At 55.7% G+C, this 20,481-nt stretch overlaps 1 protein-coding gene across 3 annotated transcripts in view; it reads left to right on the top strand.

Annotated features, from left to right (window-relative positions):
• RHEB (Ras homolog, mTORC1 binding) overlaps window positions 1-19,405 on the top strand; it is a 239,322-nt gene extending 219,917 nt beyond the window's left edge. For all 3 annotated transcript variants that reach the window (XM_056134802.1, XM_056134803.1, XM_056134801.1), the window contains 7 exons: window positions 6,494-6,565; window positions 13,264-13,331; window positions 15,108-15,190; window positions 16,041-16,097; window positions 16,170-16,217; window positions 16,666-16,747; window positions 18,946-19,405. In XM_056134802.1, coding sequence (XP_055990777.1) covers window positions 6,494-6,565; window positions 13,264-13,331; window positions 15,108-15,190; window positions 16,041-16,097; window positions 16,170-16,217; window positions 16,666-16,747; window positions 18,946-19,038 — 503 coding nt within the window. In that variant the 3' untranslated portion in view covers window positions 19,039-19,405. The remainder of the gene's footprint in view (window positions 1-6,493; window positions 6,566-13,263; window positions 13,332-15,107; window positions 15,191-16,040; window positions 16,098-16,169; window positions 16,218-16,665; window positions 16,748-18,945) is intronic.
• Window positions 19,406-20,481: the final 1,076 nt, after the last annotated feature.

Raw genomic sequence — 20,481 nt, 5'->3', positions numbered from 1 at the left:
CGGGGCTGAGTCCCAGCTCCTCCAACCCTGGGGCGTCGCACGTCACTAGCCTTTTGCTCTGTTGACCTGATGAGTCTCGTTGGTGTGTTTTTCCTGGTGGAGACTGATTCCGTGTTGCTTTTCATGAGCCTGTGGTCATTTGTAACCCTTTGCGACTTGTCCACTCAAGTCTTGATGTTCTTTTGACTGGCGGGCATTCTTTCTGTTTGTTTCTGTTTGCTTGGGGGCCACACCCAGCAGTGCTCAGAAACCCTGAAATACTAGGGATCAAGCTGGGCCTCCTTTGTGTGAAGCGCCCGCCCCTGTGGGTTCACCTTCTGGCCCCGAGTTACATATTCCAAACAACGTGTGGTTTATGTGTAAAGGACCTTCTTCCTGTCTCGAGCTTTTTCATTCTGTGTTTTTTCAAATCGCAAGAATTTATTTGCGCATTTGTTTTTGCAGAGATCAAACCCTGGGCCTCACACATGCTCAGCAAATTCTCTCCCTGACCCCCTCCGCCGCTGCAGGGTGGATGCTTGGATGAAGCCCAACTCTATCTATAGCCTTTGGTTTATGGCTGAGTTCTTTTTTTAATCATCTAGATAATTTGCTATATGGATAGGCAGATTATCATAAAAATACCAAAATTATCATACTTTGTCATGTTTTCAGTTTTTTTTTTTCAGTTTAGCTTCTTTTTTTTTCCAGATCAGTTATTTTCAGAGAAACACAAATAAAAACAGCAATAAAATATCACCTTAGACGTGTGAAAGTAGTCCATAGCCAGGATGGCCCTAAATAGCAAGTGCTAGTGGAATGCAGAAAAAGGAACGCTCATTTGTCACTGCTAGAAATGTGAATGGGTGCTCAGTTTAGCTCTTGACTTCAGGTCTATGAGTCGTATTTGATTGGGGGTACGGACGGTGGGCCTCTGTGGCAGCGCTGAGGAGTCGCTCCCGGTAGGCCAGGCAGTTGCGGGGACACGGAGGGTGCCCAGGACTGAAAGTTTCGATCCGGTCGGCCACGTGAAATGCAGGCACCCTCCCCGCTGTCCCATCTCTCTCGCCCCATTGGTAGTTAGTTTTTGTGTACAAGGAAATGGGGTTGATTGATCGAGTTTACAGACAAGTCAGGCTTTCAGGAAGTGTGTGACTTGGGGAAGGCCTGCGTGCCCCTCCTGTCCACAGCTCGCCTGGTCTGCTCCAGAATTCAGGGTTTGACCGTCTTCTCCCATTTGAAACTGACCCCCGCTTCTGTGCGCATCTGTTCCTGCCTCCTGACTGGCAGGGAGTGTCCTAGTGTGGATTGAACCGAGTGTTTACTGGGTCACTCACCGAAGGACATTTGAGCCCCTTCTGCTAAAAGCACTGTAAAGTGAGCTCAGCTTTTTGTTTCTCTGGGATAAGTATCTCGGAATGCTGCTAGCCTGGCCCGCGGCCCCAGAGTGACTAAGGCCGGGCGTTCGGGATCCCATTCTCATGCCACAGTGCAGAGTGAGGCTGCGACGTGTCCCAGAGCCACTGCACATTGACACACCAGGGTTCTGCCCCTATGAGACCGCGTCCAGCTCCAAAAGAGCTGCCCTGCGGGGCCTCAGGTTCCGGTTTGGCCACTCTGTTCATGGTCCCTGCTGTGCCAGTCAGTGGGAGTCAGTGTTGGGACGCTCAGACTTGGGGGCTTGCTTGCTTTCCCTGCTTCCGGGTGGGAGCTCCTCAGGGGGCCTCATGGTTTGTTCTTCTGTCATTGTGCTGAAAATATGCTGCTTAGTTTCATTCAGTCCTTGGTTTCCAAGTTTTGATCATTGTTTATAGTCTTTTGGGTTCAAGGAAGATACACCCCAGGTTTTTCCCTATTACACTTATCTTAAGATTTCTTTCTCTGGAGACATTGGTAGAGGGAAGGTCACACTGGTGGTGTCGGAACACAAAATGACTGAAACAACTGTATTATGAACAACTTTGTAAATCGTGGTGTTTTAATAACAAATTTTAATAAAAGTGTTTCTCCATTAGAATTTACATGCAGCAGTGCTGGAGTGATAGTACAGCTGGTAAGGCACTTGGCTTGCTCACGTGATGAACCCTAGTTCAATCCCCGGCACCCCATTCGGTTCCCTAAGCCTCCCTCTCCCGCTCCAGCCCTCAAAGTGATCCCTGAGCAGAGACATGGGATAAGCCCTGAGTACAGCCAGGTGTGACACCTCCCACAGTGAATTTACAACAGAAGGGGAGTTCGGGATTTCTTCTGATTTATCCCAGTGTCTAGAAGCGTGATACTACACTTGATCTTAGCCAAAAGCGATAGCACAGCGGTAGGGCGTTTGCCTTGCACGCAGCCAACATGGCCATCCCGAGTTCGATTCTCCGCCCCTCTTGGAGAGCCCGGCAAGCTACCGAGAGTATCTCGCCCGCACAGCAGAGCCTGACAAGCTCCCCGTGATGTATTCGATATGCCAGACACAGTAACAACAAAGTCTCCAATGGAGACGTTACTGGGCCCGCTCGAGCAAATCGATGATCAACGGGAGGGCCTTTACCTTTACCTTTACCTTTACCTAGAAGCGTGCTTGGCATGGAGAAGCTGCTTACTGGATGCTTGAGAAAACAGATTACTCGGTGTTCAGACCTCTGGGAACTTAGGCTTCTGGCCCGACTGAACGCTGTTAGCCAGCTTGACGTCAAGAGGTGGGAGGGAGGGAGGAAGGAGGCTGGAAGGTGGTTGGACAGGCTGGGGTCTCCGTGGCCGGGCGGCAGGGGACGCTTGCTGCCTGTCTCACCCATTTACTCCCAGGGGTGTGAGTGGGGAAACCACCTCTTCTGCTGTGGCAGTGCCAGCCGTGGGGCCCGTCAGTGATGCCCCACGGGCTCTGCCCCTCTGTCTCCTCTCAGTCTTTCCCCGTGATCTGTCCTGGAAGCCATGTTGTCATTTACCTTCCTCTGTCAAGCGAAAGGGCCGGCGTACTGCAGGGCACACAGGGTCCCAGCGTGCCTGTAGGCACATTGGTTTTGGCTTGGTGGCGTCAGCCTTGAGGTGGCTGCCATCTGGCAGTCATGAAGCACCCGGCAATGGCTTAAGGAGCCTGGGGAGCTCGAGAAGGTCCCTGAAGAGCTAGGACAGTGTGGCCAGCTTGTTTGGGGCAGGAAGGGGACACTGCAGCTGAGCTCAGCAGCCCCCTAAGGCCAGGGCAGCTTATCGCTCTGTCCGAGGAGGAGGAAGTCGGAGGGGTCTCGGGGAAGGATGCCTAAAACTGGCGGTGGTCCTGGGGACTTTTGTGGTGTGTCTCCCTGGATGGGCCAGGGGTTCAAGGCTCGGCTCGGCTCGGCTCCCACGGTTCGTTCACAGGCAGGCATGCCGGGTCGCCCTGCCTGAGCCGCAGCCCTGTGACCTCTGCTCCCCCGAGGGAAGGATGGGCTGCTGCCTGGGAAGGGTCTCCTGCAGGTGCTGGTCATTATTGTCTCTTCGTGGAAACAGCGGGAACTTCGCGAACTCGCCACCTTCTGGTTGCGGCTTCATTGATTCTCCCCTGAGGAGAGGGCTAGGAATGCCGCCTTTCCTTGCCTGGGCCTCAGCTCTGCTTCTCCCAGCGCTGCTTGGAGTCTGCTTTGCAGTTAAAAGCTGATTCAGCTTGTTGGGTGATTTATGCCTTTCAGATACAAAGGAGGATACAGACCAGCCATTTTCAAGATACGCACTGATACCTTTTTTGTTCGGTTTTGAGTTGGGTTTTTTTCGGGGGGGGGGGGGAGTGAGCCACACCAGGTGGTGCTCAGGGCTTACTCTGGCTCTGTACTTGAGGATCATTCCCGGTGGGGTTCCAGAGATCACAGGGGGTGCCACAGATCCCTGGGGCCCCCTCAGTGCAGGGTGGTGGGATTTGGAGGAACACTGTTTCCTGGGGAAACTCTTGCAGGGCTCTCAGGGCCCCTGTTCTAATCTCCTCTAATGAAAATTGTGGGCGACAAACGGTGGGTGGTTGCGAAGGGCACAGAATCGAACCTGAGCCTGGCTTTGCTGCTCTGAGCAGTAGCTGGTCCAAGGACGTAGAGTCTGGCGTGCAGAGGCGGGCGGCGCAAGTTTATTAATGTGGCCGTGCATGGGTCAGTGCATCGAGGTAGGGAAGCTGCGCAGTCTGTCTCTGGGCTGTGCTGGGAGGCTCCTGCTCTCCGCAGATTAGTCCGCTCTGGGAAGTGGATGAGGCGAGGCGTCGCCAGTTCCGGGAAGGGAGGGCCATGCGTGCACCCTCTGAGCCACTCAGGAGAGGTGAGTGCAATGGGCGTGGACTGTGGACGCCGGTCCCGGGAAGAGCGTGGCTGGGGCCCCTTCGAGGAACAGAGCCACGGTCCCGAGTGGCAGGGAGGCCTCTGGAGTACTCTGGGCATGGCCGATTGTGTTCGCAGGGACTGTCTCGGCCCTTGGGCATTGGAGATAGAGGAGTTGAGCTAGGCCTTCATCGCAGGGCTGTTGGACCCTGTAGTTCAGGACTCGGGGCTCTGGGAGTACACAGGTTCCGTTAGGCTAGCGATTCTGGGAGTCCAGAACATTTTTTAATGCTTAAAAGCATTGCTAGGCCTCAGTGAATGAGGGGTTTTTCTACCTTCGGGGAGCTTTTAAGCCTCTTGTTAACATATTTTCAGATGACCCTCTTTATTTTTTTTCCTTTTTTTCTTTTTGGGCCACACCCGGCGATGCTCAGGAGTTTCTTGGCTTTGCACTCAGGAATCACTCCTGGCGGTGCTCGGGGGACCATATGGGATGCTGGGAATCGAACCCAGGTCGGCCGCGTGCAAGGCAGACTTTCTACCCGCTGTGCTATTGCTCCAGCCCCGAGTTGACCCTCTTTAAACGGCTGCCTTCTGAGGATCTGGGCTGTCCCTCCCCGGGTCCCCACCCACCCGGAAGACTGGCTGTCATGCCCCCAATTTGCCTCCAGACACCATCTTGGCGCACTGACAGCCCTGGCCCCGAGACTCCCAATTGAAGCCCAAAATGGGTTAGTGCCATACAGAGATGTCTCTGGAATCCAACCATTTACGATCTAGAAATTTACATTGACAGTCACAGCCGCACAAGCTCTCGTGATATTCAAAATGAGCTATGGAAAATGTATTATCTAGTGCCTGCATACCCTGGCAGGTATGCTTGAATGGTGGTTGGGAAATTTAGCAAAATACAATGCCCAAAATTAGAGCGAGAATGTTGGGGAAATTGTCTGCCATGGAGGCAGGGTGAGGACTGATGTGTATGTGTGGGGCGGGTGAGTGATACTTGGAACATTGGAGGTGGAAAATGTGCACTGGTGGAGGGGTGGGTGTTCCGTCATTGTGTGGCTGAATCTCAAACGTGAAAGTTCTGTAACTATCTCATGGTGATACAATAAAATAAAGTTGGGGCTGGAGCGATAGCACAGCAGGGCGAGTGTTTCTCTTGCACACAGCCAACCCGGGTTCGATTCCCAGCATCTCATAGGGTCCCCTGAGCACCGCCAGGAGTAATTCCTGAGTGCAGTGCCAGGAGTAACCCCTGTGCATCGCCGGGTGTGACCCAAAAAGCAAAAAATTAAAAAAAGTAATGTGGAGTTCGTGCCCAATTCAATCAGCTTAATCAGTGGATGAACAAATAGCAGTACTCCTACATTATTTTTTTTAAAAAGAAAAAAAAGGCTGCCTTCCTAAACAGCCATGTAAAAAAAAAAAAAGAAAGAAACAGAACCATGCCTGTAATGCTGATTTCTTAATCAAGTGACTAGTCAGATTTCAAGGCCCCCAGAGAAAATGAGTTGAGACAAAGTTGGGGTTTGGGGTTTTTTTTTTTGCTTTTTGGGTCACACTCAGCGATGCACAGGAGTTACTCCTGGTTCATGCACTCAGGAATTACTCCTGGCAGTGCTTGGGGGACCATATGGGATGCTTGGAATCGAACCGAGGTCGGCTGCGTGCAGGGCAAACTCCCTGCCTGCTGTGCTATTGCTCCAGCCCCGAGACAGTTTTTCAGAGTTTTTCGTTTCCCTCGGGCCTGGTGAGGGCACAGCAGGGAGGGCACTTGCCTTGCCTGTGGCTGACCAGAGTTTGATCCCTGGCATCTTACACGGAATACGTCCTGAGCATTGCCGGGGATGGCCCCAGAATACAGAAACAAAGAAGAGTTCACTTAAAAACTTAAAAAACTGGAAAGGTGGCTCAGGGCTGGCACACACCAGGCCTAGTCCCCCAGACTCTGCTGGTGTGACCCAAAAAAACAAAGACAAAAGAGGTTTGTGGACAGTACACAGTATGCTTGGCCAGTAATATTTGTTATTGTCACATAACTGTTTGATGCATAATAGTTTAAATTCCTCCCTCATTACAGTAGGTAACCTGTCTGCTTTTTTGAAATTGCCCAGATGGTAATTAAAGGAATGTTTCCTAAGCTCAGTACTTTGATTTCTTAGAGTGGACTTTTAGTAAGAGGGTAGAATTAAGTTTGCTTGCCTCCATAACGCTGCTCTGAACTGAGCTGTCACTCTCTCTTACAGGGAAATCCTCGTTGACGATTCAGTTTGTTGAAGGCCAGTTTGTGGACTCCTATGATCCAACCATAGAGAACAGTGAGTATTGTCTGCCGCCCTCCCCAGCCAGACTGCGGCCTTGGTCCCAGAGGCAGTGGTGAGGCTCCCACTTGATACAGAGTGATTTTTCTTCTTCTGGCACCAGACTCCAGTGTCTAGAAATTGTGGTTCTGAATTCTGAGCTCCTTGGACTCTATGCAGTCCTTGTTCGGGGGAGCGGGGTCAGGGCTTCCCGGCACTGCCTGCTCTCCCCACAGCAGCCCTTTCTGTGGTCTCAAGCTGGAGAGGGTGTGAACACTTCGGGCCCTCTGAGCTGCACTCCAGTGGAAGCAGGAGTCCCCAAGCTCCCTTCCCAGAAGGTCAGTTGCTGCATTAAGAAGAGAAAGTCGGCTCCAAAGGCCTTGGCCTTTCAGGCTGTGTGCAGAAAAAAAGGGCACGCACTAGAGACCAGGGTCAGGCTGGCCCTTGCGTCATCCAGGTCTAATTGATAGTTCCACAGTGTCCGGAATGATTCTAGAATCTTTTTGAAGGACCAGGAGCCCTATTTTGGTTCTCGGCACCCCAAGGGAGAATCTGAAGCAGCACGTCTACTCGATGAAGCCGTTTGTGGGAAGCCACAAACTCTTTGACAGCAGGACTCTGCTAGGATTTATCCCCAGGAATATCTAGCTTGAAGTGTGGATTCATCAGACCTGACGGGCTTGATAGAAGGAGGGCTTCATGGCCAGGTACCAGGGTCACACGCTTTCCCCATTAGCTTTCTACACTATGGCTTACCACAGGGCTTGTGCACTCCTGGGCCCTCGGGCCAAAAGGTCCCCTTTCTGGGGCCCATAAGCTCATAATGACTTGGGCTTGCGTTGCTCGCGGCCAGGGATCAAAGCCTCACGCATGTGAAGTATGCACTCTGACACCCAGCTATATTCCTGACCCAGTTTTCAGACCTTAATATTTGCTGAAAACTCGGGAATAATCACTTGAGTGGCACATACAAGTGATAGGACGTTCCAGTTTTCACATCCTTGTGAAGTGCTGTGTGAGCTGTGATGCGTGTAAAAGGTACAGCTGAGACCACACGCCCACAGAACCCAGAGAGGCGACTCGCCCTTTCCAGAAGTCTGGCCCTGACCCTCAGCGGCTGGCTGGCTGCTGCACCTTGGGCCCATGGGTGCCCAAGTTTGAGGGCCACTTCTGCCTGCATCCTGGGAGTGGTTCCGCGCTTGCTGTCACGGGAGAGTGAGCTGGGGGGTGGCACGGTGCTCTGCATGCAGACCAGCCCGTTCAGGGCCATCTCCACTGGCATCAGGAGAAAGAAAGAAAACAGATCTTGGCGTTACTGTTTGCCAGAGCAAAGTAGGATTTTGTGTCCTTAAAGAGAGGGGCTCAGATTAGCCATAGTGACAGAAGATAGATGCCCCCAAAGGTGGTTTTTATGTTGCGTGTCTTTGTCTCATTTAAAATGTATGATGAGGAGCTGGCGTGTTGGTACAACTGGTTGGGCGCTTGCCTTGCATGCCAGCCCAGACTTGATCCCTGGCATCCCGAGCCAGGTCCCCCGAGCAGCGCCAGGAGTAATTGCCGAGTACAGAGCAATACCCCTGAGCATCACTGGGTGCGCCCCCCCCCCCCCCAAAAAAAAATCAAGCACTGTAGCACTGTCCTCCTGTTGTTCATTGATTTGCTCGAGTGGGCACCAGTAACGTCTCCATTGTGAGACTTGTTGTTACTGTTTTTGGCATATTGAATGTGCCACAGGGAGCTAGCCAGGCTCTGCCGTGCGGGCGGGATACTCTTGGTAGCTTGCCGGGCTCTCCGAGAGGGACGGAGGAATCAAACCTGGGTCGGTCGCATGCAAGGCAAATGCCCTACCCGCTGTGCTATCGCTCCAGGCAAAAAAATTAAATGTATGATAAATTGTGGTGGTGTTCATATATACAATTTCTTATGTGTGAATGATGGACCAAGTGAAGGTGCCGCTTACCCTTCCTTGACAGTACCATGAAAGCAGGCAACGTGCCTGTCTCCAAGGTCTTTGACGGGTGTTTAATGTTTGCCCGTGTGATGCTTCGTGCTCAGTAATGGTGGCTTTCATTTTAATAATGAGTACCAGGTACTTTGGAGCTCAGTGGGAGAGCACTTACCCTGCCTGTGTGGGGCCCTGGGTTTAAACTCCAGCACCACCACCCTCCCCCCAAAAAGGGAAAGGAAAATGCAGGATTACATTGGGTTTGTCCTTTCAGCCTTGCTGCAAGGAATTTAGTTTACCTTAAAGCAATGTCCTTTCTGTATGGACACAGGAAGACTTTTAATGTTATGCTTTGTAACTTGGAGTTGATTGACTCTGAATAATATTTACTCCTGGGCTTCTGCTTTCTTGACTCAGTTGCCCTTAGTTCCTTGCAGCCTAAGAGCGGGGTCCCGACAAGGGACTGAATGGACCCAGAGCAAGCTGTGAGCTACCCTGGCATCGAAATGGGCCGGGCCAAAGCGCCACAGTACTCAGCTGTAAACCAAGAGCATAGTCAAGGACAAACTCTGACATGACCCAAAAGAGGTAACTGGATAAGGACCCTGCTGGGGTTAGGAAAACTAACCTGGCCTGAGGACTGTGGTCTGGGATGTATAGCGAGATGTCCTCAGAAAGAACCAGACTTTAAGTCGATGTATCTCTTACTGTGCTCATACAGAATGACGTTGCTAGAAATAGTCGAAGTAGATTTACTACAACTAATTAAGTGGATTACTAGCTGAGGAAAGAAGAAAGCGACACACCCTGGATGGGATCCCCCCATTAAGTGGATCTCCTAGTAATCTGGAGTAATCTCCTTAGATGAGATTTTGTTAATCTCTTGGATGAGTGGCTTTACCCAACTCTGTTGATTTGTTAATGTTCAACCCACCTTTGTGTCCCCACCCTACGTGATCTCTATGCAAACTAAGACTAAGAGCAGAGGGGCAGAGTCAGAATCCAGAGCGAAGTGCTCCAGAGAGAGATCATAAGAGAGCAGAGGAGAGATTAGAGACAGGTTCAGATAGAGACAGACAGAGGAGAGCACAGCAGCACACACAGAGGCAGAGCACTCCCGATCTGTCCTTACACAGCCGCTCGAGAGCACTGAATGCGGGCGGTGAGAGAGTTGCCTGGAGAGCCCACCAACACATACATCACCGTCATCCCTTCCTTCCTCGCGTGTGAATGTTTTTTACAGGAAAATACTTCGAACAGTCCTTAGTTAAGAAAAAAATCAAGAGTATAGACCCTTAGGCCGGAGTGATGGTCCAGCAGCTGGGGTGCTTGCCTTGCTGGTGGCCAACCCGAGTTCAGTTCCCGCCTCCCGTATGGTCCGTGCGCTGCCGGGAGAGATTCCTGAGCCTTCTGATGTGTGGCTCCCAAACCAAAAATGAATAAAAATTTTAAGAACAGTGTCGGTCTTAAAACATTCCTGAGGAATACTCAGATTACGTTTACCCTGAGCCTGGTCGACTATGGAGGGCAGAGTCGTCACCCCATCTCTCTTCCCCCATCAGAATCCTCACCCCGTTGTTCTCCCCCCCCCCCCCGACCCCCAGAATCCTCGTCACCTGGTCATCTTCCTCCAGCCCACATCAGAGAGGACGTTGCAGAGCGATGGTAGGGGCTGAGGATGGAGCGTGAGTGAGGCTGGTTCGCGGCCGAAGTGGTTTTATGATCTGAACACAGCAGTGCTCGGGCCTGGGAACCGAACTGGGTCACTTCCAGGCACCGTCGGGACTAGAGTAGCTCTACCGGGTGTGGCCACAGAGACAACCGAACGGCCCAGAAATGACCCTTCAGGTGTTCCCCTCCCCCCGACTTCGCCGTCGAGATAGGCCATTTCTGTTGGGACACATTTCTGAGGTGACGCGGCGAGAGCCCAGCTCAGACGCTCGTGTCCTCTTCGCAATTGGGGCTGTGGGCAGAGAGTTTGCGTGAAGCCGCTTCTTTTCTACTCGGGGGAAGTTTCGGGTTGCTGCTTTGCAGATTGCTGTAGTGTCTCCACCAGGACCGTCTGACATCGCCTCAGAGGCCTGGTGGCAGCAACCCGAGGGCTGGAGTGGACAGTAAGGGGAGCGCCGTGCGCCGGCCTCTCCGCGGGGCAGCGCCCGTGGTTCCGTGACTAGCTCTGGGGAGTGAGAGGGAGGCGCGTGCTCTGCTCCGAGGGTCGAAGCCGGCGAGCGGCTGTGGTGTGTGATGCCGGGCTGGCCAACACGCTCCCCTTCCTTGTGGGCAGGCCAGGGTTCTCAAGAAACTTCCACGATTGCCTGTGCCCCCGGCACTCTGTTCCGCTGTCTCCTCCCACTCGACCCCGACTTGCCCACAGCTCTGGCTGGTCTTCTCCACTTCTCCGACCCGGCTGTCAGGGTGCCCTGGGCTACGACCTCGGGCCCTCTGCTCTGCACTTGCTGTCCAGTGAGTTGAGTCCCACTTTCCGTGGGCTGCCCACGCTGGGGCTTTTCTGCCTCGATGCCCTCCCCCTGCCGCCCGCCGCAGTCCCTTCCTCCACCTCTCATTGCTGCCTGGGTGGTGGAAGCCAGATCTTTTTTTTTTTTCTTTTTTAATTTTTATTAGTGAAACACCATGAGGTACAGTTGTAGACTTACAAATTTTTGTGCTTGGGTTTCAGTTATACAGTGATCACCAATATCCATCTCTCCACCATGCCCATTCTCCACCACCACGGATCCCAGTATCCCTTCCACCCTCCATCCCCCCCATCCCACCCTGCCTCTGTGGCAGGGCATCCCCTTTTGTTCTCTCTCTCCTATTGGGTGTTGTGGTTTGCAAAAGAGGCAATTAGTGGCCATCATGTTCGGTCTATAGTCTACTTTCAGCATGCTTCTCCCACCCTGGGAGGATCCTCCCAACACCCTTTATTTGGTGCTCCCTTCTCTGTCTGAGCTGCCTTTTCCCCTAGCATGTCCGACTGGCCTCCAAGCCATGGAGTAAGCCTCCTGGTACCTATCTCGGCCTTCCTTGGGTGTTAGTCTCCTATTTTGTTCCTTTATGTTCCCCAGGTGAATGCAGTCTTTCTATGTCTGTCCCTCTCTTTCTGACTCACTTCGCTTAGCACGATACTTTCCAGATCTTCTGTTCTGTTTTTGTTTGGGGGCCACACCTGGCTGTGCTCAGGGCTGACTTTTGGCTCCATTCTCAGGGGTCATTCCTGGGGGTGGGGGGCTGGGGGACCTTATGGGGTGCTAGGGATCGAACCCAGGTTGGCCACATCCAAGGCAAGTACCTCCCCGCTTCCTGTCCAGGTGTCTTCATCCAGAGCCTCTCAGTGCCCCCCTTCCCTCTGCCCGTCTTCCTTGTCTGCGTTGCCCCCTTCCTCTTCACGCCACGTTGGTCTGTGCCCTTGTCCCCAGTCTTACCATCTGACGTCAGGTGGGGCTGCTCTCCCGCTCGGGCCCCGGCCCCTCCGCCCTGAGACTGAGGCTCCACCATCCCTCAGCCCCCTCCGGCCTCCCCAGCCCCTCCTCCAGCACAGCTGACTGGCTTTCTGGCTGCTCCTTCCGCTCCTTCCGCTCCCTTCACGCGACGGGCATCCCCGGGGGCGTGTGCCTCTCCACCTGCCCGTGCCCACCCCACCCCCGTCCTTGGCGTTGACTCTCGTGACGTGCTCCAGAGGCGCAGTTGAGGCTCCCGGGCTGTCCGTCCGCGGCGTGCTCTGAGCGCAGCCCCTGCTCCCCGCTGGAGGGCAGGACCCCATCGGAGAGGGCCCATGGGAAGAATGCAGAGCGCACTCAACTCGGCGCCGATTTGGGGGTGACCGTAGGCCCTGCCGGCATCAGTTGTCCCTGAGCCCTCGTCCTGCGGGACATGGTCATCTGCCTCCTTCCTCCCTGGCGCCTGCGCTGACCTCTGCTTTTGCTTTCTCTCGGGCTGGGGACAGTGGGCAAGGGCGGTGAGTCCCCCTCCTTTGCCAGGGCAGATTCCTGCCAAGTGGAGCAGCCAGCCTGGATGTCGGGGTAGCTACCAGCAAGCTCGCGGGAGAGATCCACCCGTGTCGCTGTCAGGGGTCCAGATGGTTGCTCATTAAGATTCTGTTACTATGAATAGTTCTTTCCTCTTTTGTCTATATCTGTTTGAAGTCTGTCTCCAAATTCTGAATTAATTTTTCCGGAAGTTATTTGTGTCTAATTTCCTCTCCCCTCGGGTAAGGGAAAGGAGTTGTGTGACAAATGGCTTGGAAAGGGAAGCCGAGTGGGCAGGCGCCGCCTTCACCGCGAACATCTGCTCCGCGGCTGGTCTGTCGGTGGAGCTCGGCGTTTTCATGTGCTGGAGTTCTTAGCGCTCCAGTTAGCAATCATTCTCTGTTCTCTGACACCAGACTTCCTGTCAGTTACTGAAAAGTTTGCGCTTCGGAGAAATTCTAGACCTCCAATTTGATGTGATGTATTTCATTTCTCTGCAAGAGAAAGAACTCCCCACAGATGAGCCGTGTGCCATCCATGTACAGCCTGTGTATGAATCACCGTCTGGTTTCTGTTTCTCCGGAGAAGGTTCCAGGTTTACTCACCCTTGAGTTCGGTCAGCCAGTGCTGCGTATCGAAGTAGTGGAAGCCACCAGCCATAGGCTGGGATCTGATCCTTGTTCTGTGGGAGGGACTTGGCGTGATCCCTGGGGACTTGCTTAGTTCTGGTTTTCATTGTTCAAGCTGTAAGTGAAAGTGACTTTTTTTCCCCCGCTAACATTGTTTTCCCTTTCTTCCTATAGCTTTCACAAAACTGATCACAGTAAATGGACAAGAATATCATCTTCAACTTGTAGATACGGCTGGACAAGTAAGTGTAGAATCTAGAATCTCAGCTTCACTGCCTGGACCAACATCTGCTCCCTGCCACTCCCAGACAGCCACAGAGCCAGGAGACCCTGTGCTGGGGCGGGCGGGGAGCTGCTTGTCTCCCTCATGTCTAGGCAGCTCTTCAGAGAATTCTTGTTTTTCACTTGAAGATTAAGATCGATTTTTTTGCATTGTGCAGGTTCATTCTTTACAGGGTGGTGGTTTTCTGTCAAATGTCCGGTGTTTGCCTCTGTTGAGTGCCTTCTTCTGCCCCCAGTGATGGCTTGTCAGAGGGGCCCGGATTAGTGTGTCACCAATGGACTGTCCCCAGGGACCCTGGATGGGGGCACAGATGGGCAAGAGGGAGCGCACAGCTCGGGGCTGCGGCGTAAGCTACGGGATTGGGTTTTGGCCTTGCATCTGGACCACACACCAGAAGTGTGTTCTGGTCTGTGCTGCTGGGTACCTTTGATCTGGTGGGTTGATGGTGTGAAAGGTTCGGGCCAAGGAGCAGATTGCATGAGCCCTGGGGAGCCATCAGTGCTGGAAGTGTCTGTCAGTCAGTTGATGCGTTAGCCCTGAGGGGCCATGTTGCAGCCTGCAGGGGCAGACAGTGGCATTGTAAGAGCAGCCTTGCTGCTGGGCCCCGTTTGTAGACTGGGAGAGAGTGGGGATCAGTGACAGACGGTTTCTGGTGTACGCCTCTGCCATCTGTGTGGTGACTGCGAGTGAGGGGGCGCAGGCCATGTGGGGTCGGGAAAGGAGGACCCACTCTTGGGGGTGGCCTCCGCCACTTCCGGGCCTGTTGGCTTTGCCGCTTGGTTCTGACTGTTGGTGAGACTCACGGGGTGATGCTGTGGCGGGACAGCAGAGTACATGCCTTCATGGCCAGGCCGTCTCCAGTCACGCCCCTGGTCCGCGAGTGGGCGCACACTGGCCACCTGCCTCCCCAGCGTGGGACGGTGACGTGGAGCAGACTCCGAAGAGACGATGCGCTTCGGTTAGGTGTGGACTCTTGCCTGGCCCGGAGACTCCCACGCTTTAGCTGCAGCGGGGAGCAGGCTCGGTTCCACTGTCCTCTCCCGCCACTGGAACGCCCGGGGGTCTTCGTCTTCGTTCCTGGGGTTGCTCAGGAAATCCCACTTTTGAGCCTCACGAGTGGGTGCACGGTCCGGGTCCGGGTTTGGACTAAATCACCCCGCTCCCTCTCCTGCTGGCGGCAGTCCAGAGAGCAGGAAGTCATTGCCGGTGCTGTTTGGACTCCGTTGCCTCGGATAGAAGTTCAAGTACATACGTAGCCCGGCAGCACTTGCCATTGCCCAGGGACCTGAGACTCCTCGGCTTTCCTGCACGTGTAGGAAATGTGGCCTCTTCCCTCGTGGGCGCTCCTCTTTGCTTCCAGGCAGTTCCAAAGTCCAGGCCTTCAGATGACCTGTTGCTGAGCCGGGAGATAGAGCTGAGAGGGCTGGCCCGCGCTGGCCTTGGCCACCTCCAGGTGTGGTTGAATGTGTCCCCTGGACAGCATCAGGACTAACCTGGACCCCAGGGCACTCTTGGGAGCCCCCCACCCCACTCCCGCCCAGCCTGCTCTCCCGTGTAGCGCCCGTTCCCACAGCGACTTCAGCCCCAAACCAGTTTTAACTATTATGTGGACTTGTGTGTCTAGAATAACTTGAGAGCTACTTTTTGTTTGATTTCTTTGATGGGCTGTCATGTGGAGAACAGGGTACGAATTGTCTGTTACGCTCTACTTAAGTGTGATTCTTTTTCTTTGCAGGATGAATATTCTATCTTCCCTCAGACATACTCCATAGATATTAATGGTTATATTCTTGTGTACTCTGTTACATCCATCAAAAGGTAAGAGGGCCCCTCTGGCCCAGCTGACACGCACGGCGTGGAGCGCGTGAGTAGCCCTTGGGGTCGTGTTGGAATTCTCGGTGGGGCACTCCGGTTGATTCGGGGCTTCGTGTTCGGCGCCTGCAATGAGCCTGCCCTTGCCAGGGCAGGGGGTGGTCCCAGGCTCGTCGGCCGGCCCTGGGCTCAGACTGCCACTGGCTCGGGCTCCTTGGCCGCCAAGGGAGCGACCACACTGGCCTGGCATTGTGACTGGACTTCATAACACAGGCCGGGCCTATTGTCCCCTTCCTTGGAGTTTGGGGGATGAGACCCCTGAGCCATGGGGGTCCCGACCCCACAGCGGGGTCAGTCTTGCTGAGCAAGCCCACGCCTGCCCCCTCTTTCTCTGGGTGGCCTGGCAGTGCTGGACAGTGCCAAGGAAGGGCCCTGTGCACCCTCATGTCCACAGCATGGGGCTCCCCAGAGCTCGTGTATCTGCTCCCTACACTTAGGGCCATGGCGTGGAAGCCGCGTGGGGGCCGGACGCCCAGTGCTGTCCTGTCCCCTGTTGGGCTCAGAGCCAGTGAACCCTGGCATAGAGCGGGCTCTGGCCTGCTGCGCCACTTGCTGTGCGGGAGAGGAGCGGCCTGCACCGGTTCTGGGTGTGGAAGGTGGAGCCCACGGTCCTGGTGGAAGCGAAGGCAGGGCCAGGCCAGGGGCATCTCCGCCAGCCCCAGGTTCCCCGGGAGGTGGGGCTGCCCTGTGACCCCTCTGCACCAGATCGCTCTCAGGGTTGCTTGCGCCTGGCGGGTCCTGCCCTCCGGCGTGGCCCTCACGCGTGGTGTCTTGGGTTTCTGCTTTTGTTCTCCAGCTTCGAGGTGATCAAAGTCATCCACGGCAAACTGTTGGACATGGTGGGCAAAGTGCAGTAAGTGCCCGGCCAGCCCCTGTGCCCGCTCACCTGCGCCCGCGCCACTCACCTTCTCTCTCTCCCTTCCAGGATTCCCATCATGCTGGTCGGCAATAAGAAAGACCTGCACATGGAAAGGTGGGCCTTCGGGCTGGGGGGTTCTCTTTGGCGGGATCCCTTTGGCCAGAGCTGTTTGTGAGCTAAGACAGCGGCCGGGGGGCTTGGCACAGACCGCCTGCAGTGTCGCACGGGGCCGGGAGGCGGAGGGGCAGGGGCTCTTTGCGTGCTGGGGCTGTGATCCCGAGGCCTTGGGGACCCCGGCCCCTGAGGTCTGGCCGTTCACGGGCCTTTGCAGGCCCTGCGTCCCGACTGCTGGCAACCTCGCCCTGTGTTCATGAGTGTCCGGCCACCAGCGGCAAGGACTGTCTCGAATTCGCGGGGACGAGGGTCCCCACGGCCAGCAGCTCCACTCCCCCTTAGTGTTGCTGGTGCCGGGACATTCCCAAGTGAGGCTCCGTGGGGGTGGGGCCTGTGCTTCCGCACAATGGAGAAGAAAGAACTTGAAGTCTCGTTTGCTCGCTCTCAGGGTGATCAGCTATGAGGAAGGGAAAGCCTTGGCGGAGTCTTGGAACGCAGCATTTTTGGAATCTTCTGCTAAAGAAAACCAGGTACTGGGACCCTCCCCGCACTGTCCCTTGGGCCTGGCCTCTGGGGATCCTCAAAAGAAGCCGAGATGCTTTCTGTCTCTGGGAAGTAGCTACAGACCATTGGGGGGGGGGAGTACAGCAGGCCTGTGCCCCCGTTCCACCCGCGGCCTTCCCCTACAGGTAGCGGGGCCCTCGGGAATGTCGCAAGTGCCTGTCCATGACCCGCCTTAGTCCCTTTGGTCACCACCTTAGTCGCCCAGGTGTCCGCATGGGGAGTTTGTCTGGAGCAGCCCGGTCAGAAGCCCAGGCCACTTCTCATCCCAGCTCTGCACCCATCAGATAATGGGCTGAGTCACAAGGCACCTTCCTTGGCCCTAAGACGACCGGGTTGGGCCCACTCGGCACTGAAGTCCTAGGGAAGGTGCTTTTTCTGGGGAACTGGGTCTTACAAATACCACGAGTGTAGTACTCTTCTCCTTTCTGGAGGGAGGAATGTGGGCAATTGGGGGATCAGTGTGTATGCTGCACATTGGGGGGGGGGGAGAGAGAGAGAGTGTGTGTGTGTGTGTGTGTGTGTGTGTGTGTGTGTTCCGTCCCCATCCCCGTCCTGCGGGAGAGAAGGCAAGCACAGTCACTGGGAGGAGGGGGTGGGGGCCTGCTTGGACATAGCACAAGGACACTTTGCAGAGGTCAGTGATGGCCGAATCCAGCGGGCCCAGTCCTTCCCACCTTCATACTTGCAGAGCATGTGGAGATGTCAGGAGTCCCGGGGCTGGGGCCCAGCACACGGAAGGAGCCCCATGTTACTCCCAGGGGCGTTGCTGAGTCACTGGTACCGACGGGTGGACTCCCCGGGGCAGTCATTGGCCCTCTCAGCGACACTGTCGTGTCTGTGTCGCTGTCTTGAGGGCTCGCTTCTGCTCTTCCACATGGCTCTTTGCTCTGGCGACAGTCCGAGGACTCTCAACACTGTTCAGCGAGGCATCACCACCGTGTGCAGGCTTCGGAGGCGGGGATGCGCTCGCAGCCCCTCCCACACCCCGTGTGAGGGTGTCCGAGAGCACCTCATGGCCCTGAGGGGCCACCTGGGCTCGGCCCCCTGGGAGGCACGCTGCTGTCGGGTGCCAGATGAACTGTGTTGATGACTTCGAGTTAAAATGCCAGCAAATCCCCGCTGCTAGGCTCTCCTGGGTTGTGGGGAAGCTAGCCCTGGGCCGAGAGACTCACTGGACTGAGTGCGTGTCCTTCCAGCCCCGGCACTGCCAGGTGTGACCCAAGGACCGAACCCAAAATTGCTCCTTGAGGACCAGGGCTTCTAGCACAGAGGCAGGGCATTTGCCTTGGTTTGATCCCCAACATCCCCTGTGGTCCCGGAGCACCACCACGCGTGGCCCTACAGTTAGAAAGCTCACCCGGCAGGAGACGAACTCCCTGAGCTAAGAGTCCTGTGCCCGCCCCCAGAGCCAGGCCGGGCCCCGTTCGAGAGCGCGGTACTGGCCCTTCGTCCTCTCTGGCTTTGCTCACGGCCCTGCTCCTGGTCTGGGGGCCACACCCAGCGGTGCTCAGGTGAGCTCCGGGCCGTGCAGAACAGCGCCCTGCCCTGTCCCTCGGGTCCCTCCCTGGGTCTGGAGAGTGCCCTGGGCCCGGCGTCTACCCATCTTGGCGTGGCAGGGAGGGGGCAGGCGCAGGAGCCCGGCAGTGGCCAAACACAGCTGGCAAGGACTCACAGGGTTCTCTGGGAGTCAGGCCCACCTTCGCAGCCCGGTCTCTCCCCCGCACTGCTGGCGTGGCCAAAGAAAAGTTCGCTGTGCGGGATTTTTGCACACATCCTTTGGGGATGGAACCAGCATTCGTTGCGTGGTGCTGGGAGAAGAGTCGGACGGAGACAGGGGAGCTGCCGAGGCCAGTGACTCCGGGAGACGGGCGGGGGGTGCGGGGATCGGCGTGGCGTGGGTGGAGGAAGAGATGCCCGAGTCGGGTTCGAGGGCGCCGCGGGGGTGGCACTCCAGGAGCTGCTCAGGGCCACTGGGCGGTCAGGGTGACACTGGCGTGGGGTGTGGGCGGGCAGTGGCCCCCCCGGCTTCAGCACAGAAGCACCCCCTCACCAGTCCTACCGAGGAGTCCCCCTGAGACTGTTGGAGAAGTTGGGGGCCGCAGCCCCTCACGGGGAGCCGGGAGCCCTCGGGCCGCCCTGCTGAGCGGGCGTGTGCTGCTTTCAGACCGCAGTGGACGTGTTCCGGAGGATCATTCTGGAAGCGGAGAAGATCGATGGGGCTGCTTCCCAAGGCAAGTCGTCCTGTTCCGTGATGTGAGGCGGGCCCGGCTGCCCTCCCCCTCCGAGGCCGAGGAGCCGATCGAGTCTGCTTTGCCCATCCCCGAGCCGTCTCGTTGGGCCGGACCTTCTCCGCCCTCCCGTCAGATCATGTTCGGCTCTGACTGTCCGAATGAGTTCACTTCCATTTTCAAATTTTAAGCAATCATATTTTCAATTTATATATTGTATTTCTTAATAATATTATGACCAAGAATTTTATCAGCATTAATTTTTCAGTGTAGTTTGTTGTTTAAAATAATGTAATCATCAAGATGATCCCTGTTGTCACACTACTAGTATCTAGGCTTCAGCTCTGTTCTTTCCTCTGTTCATGTACACTTGTAAATAAAATAGCTGCCAACCTCTTTCAGTGTCCGGGGGCGGGAGGGGACCACACAGGGCTCCGAGTGACTCCTTTGTGCCCTCCCCTGGCCCCAGGATGAGGGGACACTGCCTGCAGGCTTCCGGGGAAGCGGCCTGCATTCTGCGATGGCCGGGACTTGAGTGTGAGGGGCCGGTCCCTCCACGCAGGCCACTTCCATGCTGTAGTTCCTCGGGGCTCCTCGCCTCCCTGGCGCCCCCACCTCAGCCTGGATTTACAGGGGAGGAGGGTCCCGGTCGCACAGGGACTGAAGGGTCAGTCGTGGCTTGGGACTGTTCCAAGGGCTGGTGTTCCCTGAGAAAGAAGGGCTCCTCCTCGCCCCCCCCCACCCTCCCCCCCGTTTCTGGCCAAGGAAACAACATCAGGTGTTCTGTTGGTAAGGGTCAGGACTGTCCCTCCTGCATCAGCGTCCCAAAGTGAGGACCTCGTCCCCCGGGAGGGTTTCCTGGGTGCCGAGTGATTGGGTGAGCCAGACAAGCTCCAAGGCACCGAAGCCCAGGGCAGTTCCTCGGCTGGGCCGGCCTCCACTTGGTTATTAGCTGTGTCTCCTGGGGAAGGGCGCAGGCCCCCGGGACCGTCCCCTCATGTTAGCAGCACAGGCCAGGCCACGGTGACCGAGGCGGGGCTTGACCAAAACCACTGGTGCTCTGAGCTCCTTCCTTCCTCCACAGGGACCCCTTTCCCACGCCGTCTTCCTTGAGCAGCTCTCACGGCCCGCCCGTGTTCCAGAAAAGCCCACAAGTGGCCACTTCCCTCATCTGGTGGCTCCAGCCCACCACCCTTGGCTGTCATGGGGCTTCTGGAACATGCTCACGCCACAAGGAAGATCCATGATTTCCTCATGAACCTGGTTCTCCCCAGACCTTAGTGGAGGGAACCCTACAAGATTCCATTAGTGAAAATGGGGTGCCAGCCATCCTTTTTCCTGGAAGTCTCCTGACCCCACTCCGTTCCAAACCCAGCTTGAGGCCTCAGGTGCTTCTGGGTCCTGAGAAAACTGACGATCGTATTCTCAGCATTTCCCGAACCCGCCACCCTCCCACACGCAGCTCCTGCCCT

This window comes from Sorex fumeus, unplaced genomic scaffold, assembly GCF_029834395.1.
Source record: "Sorex fumeus unplaced genomic scaffold, SorFum_2.1 ptg000107l, whole genome shotgun sequence".
In the NCBI taxonomy this organism is placed as follows: Eukaryota; Metazoa; Chordata; class Mammalia; order Eulipotyphla; family Soricidae; genus Sorex; species Sorex fumeus.
Note: the sequence above shows the minus strand (reverse complement) of the source record. Positions and strands in the feature narration are given on the sequence as shown.